At 48.0% G+C, this 8294-nt stretch overlaps 1 protein-coding gene across 2 annotated transcripts in view; it reads left to right on the forward strand.

Annotated features, from left to right (window-relative positions):
- The first annotated feature begins 4942 nt into the window (after window positions 1-4942).
- ACLY (ATP citrate lyase) overlaps window positions 4943-8294 on the forward strand; it is a 40623-nt gene continuing 37271 nt past the window's right edge. For both annotated transcript variants that reach the window (XM_019506286.1, XM_019506296.1), the window contains exons 1-2: window positions 4943-5037; window positions 6429-6603. In XM_019506286.1, coding sequence (XP_019361831.1) covers window positions 6445-6603 — 159 coding nt within the window. In that variant the 5' untranslated portion in view covers window positions 4943-5037; window positions 6429-6444. The remainder of the gene's footprint in view (window positions 5038-6428; window positions 6604-8294) is intronic.

An 8294-nucleotide genomic window follows, 5' to 3' on the forward strand; every position in this document is an offset into this window, starting at 1 on the left:
TGCAACTCAGATTAGCTCAATTTGCAAAATAAATGAACCTTCTAACTGGTGGTGCTGCAGACTCCAGCTGCTCCCTGCTGGCTTTTTTCTATTCTGTTGCTTCTGCCTTGTGCAGTTTCTCTACCAGTAAAAGATTCAGCAATCAGATCGGCTCTGCTGCTGAGTTGGATTTGGAATCAAAGGCAGCTTGTTTTCCCCCAGCTCCCTGGCATCTTCAGGGCAAAGGAGGGCATAGCTCTCAAGTCAGCAGGTCAGGTTAGGTGCAGGGAGTGAAGAAGAAAAAGGAACTATTCTTCCATCCTGTTCTCCATTACAGTGGTTTTCATCCTATGGTCCATGACCCCCTGTAGAGGTCCAGGTCCACAGACTAAGGCAGTGTTTCTCAACACATGGGTTGTCCCAAAAGTGGGTTGCAAGAATATATGAGAAGATCACAAACAAACTTTAAGAATAGATTCTCCTTTTTAAAGGAGAAAAATGTGGGAAATGGTGGCTTTTCCCTTGAAGGCTGGCGGAGTTCCAGACTGCAGCGGACTGCTTGGGGCTCACCACCCTGCCCCACACTGGGGAGCTAGGGCCTGGGGGTGGCGGATTGGGGAAGAGGGGCACTAGGTCGGGACTGCCCACTGATGTTTACAAATGGCTCCTGGTACAAAAAAGGTCGAGAACTGCTGGTCTACGGGGTCTGCAAAAGATCAATCAAATGGATATAAATTACTCATGCTTGCAATTCAGGGGGGTCCATACTTCTGTTCAGGATTTCCAAAGAAGTCTGCACCTCCATTTAACTTTTTTCATTAGTGGACCTCTTTTTTTTTTAAAAAAAGGGTTGTAAACCACTGATCTTTTGGCTACAATAACAATGCTTATATAGCTCTGGATATGGGGACTTGCCTAGCATCTTTCTAGTGTTCCCAGACTTTTCTGCCTGCAGCCTATACATTTCTCTCACTTGAAGCCGTTTTGCATCATGCCCTGGTTGGTTCACACCTCTTATATCCAGCCAAGCCTCATGCACCCTCTGAAGGATCAGAGGGCTGCAATCCTAATGACAGCTACATGGTTGAGTAACTCCAGCAAGACCAAGCAGGTATCGGTGTTCATATACCTGAACACTGGTCCTGTAGCCCACCCTCTGAAGCTGCGGAATAGGCCTTGAGTTGCCAAATGCTTGAGGCAAATCAGCTGGCCTACAGTGTTTCTTCTGCTTCCTTGCCCCCCCCCCCAACACACACTTTGGTGGTATCGAGATATTACTGTCGTGGGAGGCATTTGTATTCTGATGTCACCTAGTAGCAAAAGCATGTGGCATAGCAGTGGGAGAGGAGGTGCTGCTGCAAAGCTAGTTATTGGGGATGTCTGATCAAAACCCTGGCTTGCTGCTGCAAAATGACTGGCCACTAACTCCACCCTCCCTTGGGGAGACTTTAAAGCTGATTCCATTTGCTCACTGAGAAACATTTTAAAACTAACCCAGCTGTTTGAACCTACCACAGCCTCAGCTTGGAGCTTGCATGGACTCGTCTGTTAAATAGATTTTGTGGGGAGGGTAGCTGGACTCTATTCCTAGCTCAGTTACTCAGGTGATCCTGGGCATGTTCTCAGTAAAGCAGGGACAGTAGCCTTTTCTTTCATCCTGTCTTGTTTCATGTTTATGCAGACCTGAAACTTTTTGGGCCTTCTTGACTACTGTCACTGTACAGATATGAATAATGTAGAGTGTAAGCAGATGTAGGGTGTTTAGCCGCCCTATGCTGGTTTAGCAGCACAACTGCTAATTGCCTTGGACTGTGTGGCTTCATCACCGAGGTGATGGAACCAAAGCTGTTTTAATTTCAGTCTGTTGGAAAAACGGAGCAAGGGGTGGGAATGGTAACTTTTCAGCTAGTGGAAAAGAACAAAGAAAGATACTGTATAAAGCTTTTTAGAGCCTACCTTACAATAGGAGACTTGCAACAGGACCTCTTCAACTGAAGTTGCATGATGGATACATTTCTTCCCTGAAAATGGAAATGAAATTTACCTGTTGCGAAGCATTAGAACCATCTGAGACACTGCTGTTCACTTCGCTGGGTTTCAGTCCCACCCTCAAGGCCCCCTTGACAGATTCAGCTGCATCCTGGCTTGGGGTTTTGAATGATCCTTTATTTTATTTTTTTCAAAGCATTGCCCTTATGCTGCTGTCTAGTTGCGTTTTTTAAAATGCAATGTAGCAGCAGCAGCAGGCTAGCTTGTATAATGGAAGAGTTCAAGGGTTCCTGCACTGAGACAATAGCAACATTGATTTAAGTTTGGGGGGAGGGGGCTGGTAAACAACTGGTCCTCTTGTCTGCTTTACTTCTTGTATATGTGCTTGATTTAAAACAGAAGAGATACTGAATAGTTGTGAAGTTTGGGGAAGATCTGTATGTGGATGTTTCCTGGCTCTAATGGGTGCTGGGGTTTGTTTTTTATTTCTCCCTTGATGGATGTTGTGCAGTGAGTACTCCACACAGGCAGGGAAGCTGAGCCAGTTGTTTTGTAATGCATCTACAGCTGTGAAAGAGTTTCCCAGTCATTCAAAATGCTTCAGACCCCACATTCCTAACCGGAAACAAAACTCCTTTAAGAATTCATGGAGGTCAGTGACACTCGAGCCTCATGAATACCCAGTGTTGAGTGAAGGGCCACATCACTATTTACATACCTGGGTGGATTGTGGCAGACACGCACTAGTTCTAAAATTTAAAAAAAAAAAAAAACCCCGTCACATATGGGCATATGGCAAATTTCCAGCATAGCAGCACTGACAAGTGGCCATATGCATATACTATATGCAATGCATGCAGCAGCAAAAAGTAGTCTTGATAAGATTTTTGTAAAGGGCCTTGGGCAGCAAGTTGAAGAGCCACTTGTGGCTTGGGAGCCAGGACTTAAATGGCATTTCTCAGATGAGTCCTCCCTCTCTGCCTGCCATCACTACTTTGTCCTTCCACCCTAGTGCTGTGGCACAAGATCCCTCCCTAGTGCAATACCTGCCATTTGAAGCAGCCTCCCTGTATCTCTGCTTCCTCCACTCTCCATTTCAGGTTATGACTCCTCCTCAGCGCAGCTTGTTGATAGCAGGGAATGTTGTGCAAGGGACAGTTGAGCAAGAGCAACTAAGACAGCAACAGAATCTAAAAAGTGTGAAGATGGGACCTGCTAGATAACCTAGGTAGCTGCCTGCTCTGCCTCAGAGGAGCTTGCCACTCTGCTTGGCAAACTCATGGAACACAGCAATTCAGAACCTGGTTTGTCAGGAGGAAAAGGGGAGATGCTATAAAATAAATTGTGTGTATGGTAACCTGGTCGTCAGCATTAGGCTGAATTCCTTCTACCTGTGCAGCAGGCCAGCTAGCAGACTGTGCTGCAGGCTTACTAGTCTTCCCTGGATTAACATGTTAAACCAGGGGTGGGCAAAATATGGCCCATGGGCGGATCCGGCCCGCGGTGCATCCCTTGGTTCCTTGGCCCAGGTACAATCCAGCTGTGGCACATCCTGCTGCCTCCAGGGCATGCAGTGGGGCTGGGTTGGCTCCGCACCTGGACTGTCTTTCTAGGCAGCCCAGGTGGAGGCAGCTCATCGTGGCTGCCACTGCTGCTGGCCCCAGCCCTGTGGTACCAGCAGGGACCTGTGCTGCACAGCCCCAACCCCACACCTGCTCCTGGTTCACCTGCTCAGGTTGAGCAGTGGCAGTGCAGGACAGAAGCTGTTTTTCTGCATGGCGGGGAGAAATGACCCCTTCCACGGCCAGCAGTTCTCCGCTGTGGCTGCCTGGCACCCTCACAGGGCTGCCCTGTGTCTCTGCTGTTATCATTGCTGTGTCTGGGCTGCCTCTCAGGGCAGCAGGGACAGTGCAGCACAAACACAAGGCAACCCAGCACAAGCTTCAGGCGGCTGCAGCAGGGAACTGCCAGCAATGAGAGGGAAGGGGCTGCTTTTCCCTACCCTGAGCCAGTAGCTTTTGTCCTGCGCTCCTGCTGCTCAGCCTGGGCAGGCAGCACTGGAGCAGATGCGGGGCACATGAGGTTGGGGCTGTACAGCACAGGTCCCCACTGGCACCATGGGGCTGGAGCCAGCGGCAGGAACTACCTGGGTTGCTTAGAAAGGCAGTCCAGCCGCCATGCTGCCCCAGCCCTGCTGAGTGCCCAGGGGTAGCAGAACACACCATGAGCAGGTGGTGTGAAGCAGACGTGGGATGGACCAGGTCAGGGCTGTGCCTGGGTTCCAGCTGATCGACTCCAGCGAGAGTGTTTCTGGAGTGGGCATGGGGCAGAGCTGGGGCTGCATGCTGCTGGCAGTGGTGGGGAGGTGCTGCAGGGCACACGGGCTCTGGGCTGTTGCAGGGCGAGGGCGGGTGTTGACCTGCTCGGAGGAGCATGCATTGTGGGGTGGGTCCCATGCCCACACCACCATAACCACACCCTTCCCCCCACAATCGCACACCCCACAAACACCTCACCCACTTACACACTCCCACACATGCACACGCCCACGTGCCTCTGGGGGAGTGCCGCTTAGTACTACATGCATATATGCCACGCACGGACGCACGCACGCACACTCTTAAAAAGATAAAATTAGACCTTGGATTTGTACAAAGGACACTGCAGGCTCCCATCCTTTTTTTTCCCCTAAAGAGAAACCCTTCATTTAATTTGAAACATTGTCCCCTGCTCTGTGGCCCAAAGGAAGGAGGTCATTGTTTATAATGAACACTAATTATTCCCAGGCATGTTCCTAGCCTGGCCACTCAAAGATGAGAAACAGCACCTTGGGACAAGTAATTATTAACCAGGAATTGCCACAGGGAATAGGTTCGCTGGTATTTTTAAGCTGCTGCTTTTCATCAGTTTGTTAGGACAAGAATGGCAGACTCTTCAAATGGCATCTGATGAAGTAAGTTGTTGCACGTGAAAGGGCCTGCCTCTGAAGCAGTCTCTAAGCAACCACCCTGTCTTGCCTTCTGGCAGATTTTCAGGCTAATGCTGATTATCATCTCTGTCTTCTGCCAGGTGTGGTCACTTTCCCAGTCTGTGTGCATATCAGCAAGCACCCAGACCCTTACAAGGTGTCTGAATTGCTGGGGGGGTTTTCTTTTCCCCCTCGTCTCTTGTTGGTCTCCTATGTCCTTCCTTTCTGCTTATTGTTGTTAACCTTTCCCTCTCCACCCCACAAGCTGTCATTCATGGTAACTGGGAGACACAGTCTTTCCTTCCCACAAAAGGAACCGGAGGGTCTTGCTTGTTGAATCGCTCTGCCTCTCCTTCTCCTCCATACTTTCTCTTACGGCTGCCCCTTCCTCTCTGGTGAGAGGATTCCTACTCAGATGAGTAGCAGTGAAGCAAGCTGCTATCACACCCATAAATGTGCATGATTTGGCTCTGCAAGTCAGGCAGCAGACCAACCCCACAAGAGAAATGGACCTATTTGACCTCTGCAGGTCATAAGAACAGAGACTCATGCATATGGGTCCAGTAGGATGCAAACTAACAGGATAAGTATTTACTTATAGTGACAGTAAAGGTTTTGTTGTTGCATCCAAAGAAAAGTAACTCCAGGAATACAGCCTAGTGTCTGTGAAGGGAGTGGATTTCCAGCTGGTAAAGGGAGCCTTTCTGGTAGAAGGGGTGAAAATTTTAAGAACTTCCGTTTTCTTCCTTAGTCCTTTTTTCAGAATTCTTTGAAAAGACCCATTTCCCCTGGGAGACTGTTGTTAAGCATCTGATTCTGATCAGAAAAGTTGCTTTTAGGCTGCTTTGCTTTAGGAAGATAAAATATGATGGCAAACTCTGGTTTCTTGGAAAAGACCTGCGGTAGGCACTTTTTTTTCTGTTTAGAAATTAGTGTTTGATTCTTAGTGATTCAGAATACACTGAGAATTGGAACTTTAACCAGGCGCTGTCCAGGGCAGGCTGGAAACCTAACAGGGGTTGTAAAACAAGGGGGAAGAGAGAAGTCTTTTGTTCTTGCCTCTTGGAAGGCAGGTTGAAAAAAGTGTGAACCTGTGTTACATGACATGTGGTGACGAACCCAAAGCAGGGAGTTTCTTTGTAGATGCAAGCAGGTCACCTTGTCCATGCACTCTGGTGGCAAGGGGAGAAACGTGGCCTCAAGGTATCATCTGCTATAAAAGGTCCCCCAACACAGTTTGGAGGTGCTCAGAATCCATTTGCAGGCTCTTGTCTGTCCCCAAGATTCAGGGTGGTTTGGGTGGAGTGGGGAATTTGGTCACTGGGGAGGAATTTGTAATCAACTGAATTGTGTAGGTTGCTTATGGTAAGACGGCCTAAAAAGCAGAGTAGGTACCAGGACTAAGTGAGTACTCTTGTTCTTGTGTTCATGTTGAATCTGGAAGAAATTGTATTTTGCAAATCTGACTTCCCTTTTGTCATCTTTTTTCAAACAGTGACTAGGTAGCCATGTCGGCCAAAGCCATCTCTGAGCAGACTGGGAAGGAGTTCCTCTATAAATATATCTGTACCACCTCAGCTGTCCAGAACCGCTTCAAGTATGCCAGAGTGACGCCAGACACTGACTGGGATCGGTTGATCCAAGATCACCCCTGGCTCCTAACTGAGGTGAGTGATGATTTGCCTTTCTGAAGCACCATTCATCAGAGGACCTTGGAGCAGGCTGCACAACTTAATGGTTTGTCAAGGGCTCAAAGTGACAGGCAAATACAACAGAGAGGGAGGTAAAGCATCTTACTTTCCAAGTCGTACTGTAAGTCCCTGCTCTCCTGCCTTTCTTCCTCCTTATCTGATTTGCCAAGGTTCCAGTTTGAGTTGGAGTACGTCATACAGAAACTTTAAAGATGGCTGGGGCAGGTTGCACTCTGGCTGCCCTTCTGTGATGCATCTGAGCCAGAAACATTTGGGGAGAAGCCAGCTAACGTGTCAGTAGACAGTTGAGGCACTGATGTGGGGAGGAGGCGGTGGGGGGGGGGGAAGCTGGCTTCAGGGACGGTGTATCCTTTTCAAAGGAACGTGACTTTGTTGATTTGAGAACTTGCATGGAGCAAATAGAGAATCTTCCAAACCTGATGTTGCCAGTATCCACAAACTCCATACCACAGACTACAGTACGAGACAGTCTTGTTACTACTGTACTCAAGGTGTTTCAGTCCTCATCCCCAGTAATTTTACACTGCTCTGATACTGTCCTGCTCTAACACTCTCTCTTCACCCAAATAGTAATGCGTGGGGCCAGGATGGAGTGTCTGTTCACAGTGTTTTGGTGACAGGCCTTCACTGAGCAGATTTAGTTCTCAGTAGATAGACTAAAGTAGGGTTTGTTTGTTTTTTCTGGATTTCCTGCAGCTGAACAAAACATTAAGGTGAGCATGATGCTCTTCTTCCCAGCATGAAGTGTGTGTCCCTACTGTGTATTTTCTGCAGGAAGCTTCTCTGGAGTACTTTGTTGCTTGTTTTAACTGGCTTCTTTCCAGTTCATTAAGCCACTGGTTAGCAGAACATGAATGTCCCACGTAGTCCATTTTCTTACTGATTGATTTACAGCCTTACAGTAGCTAATTAAATGCTCGCTGCTTGACTGCATAAGTCAGTTACTGGAAATTGTCAGCAATCTCTCTCAGGTTTACAAGAATCCATAAAGGATTACAGATGATACCCATCCTGTGGGTAGGTATGTTTAGGAGATTTCTAGTGTCCGCCTAACAAAGGGACCCAGCTATTACCATATTGTATACTACAGCTCTGTATGTTTGTAGGTCTACACTGTAAGTCACTATAGTGGTTATTCTAGGTGGATGGGAAAAGGGCTGTCCCAAAGAGGAAAGGCATCCCAATGGTGACCAATTCTCACCAAAAAGTGACCCATGTGAGCTTAATGTGTGCACTTCTTTTGGTGCAGCTTTTTGTAGACATCCTATAGAGTGCAATTGTCAGTTGAATGAAACACGATAACCTACTTGTTCCACCCTTATCCTTGACATTAGCAACTCTCATGTGTAGACATGTGGTGACAGCAGAGAAAAGAGCCTTATTCGTGAGATGCTAAATGACATTTACTTAGTGTCTGGTATTTCATGTTTCAGTGGCAGTCTCTTATGAGCCGCTGCTTGCTGGAGGGGTTTATAGTTTCATAGTTTCTAGGGTCGGAAGGGACCTGAGCAGATCATCTAGTCTGACCCCCTGCCATGGCACGAAGAGCACTGGGGTCAAACGACCCCAGTAAGGTGGTCATCCAACCTCCTCTTAAAAACCCCCAGGGTGGGAGCCTGCACCACCTCACTTGGAAGCTGGTTCCA

Source organism: Gavialis gangeticus, unplaced genomic scaffold (genome assembly GCF_001723915.1).
Source record: "Gavialis gangeticus isolate Ggan-Ray unplaced genomic scaffold, GavGan_comp1, whole genome shotgun sequence".
In the NCBI taxonomy this organism is placed as follows: domain Eukaryota; kingdom Metazoa; phylum Chordata; order Crocodylia; family Gavialidae; genus Gavialis; species Gavialis gangeticus.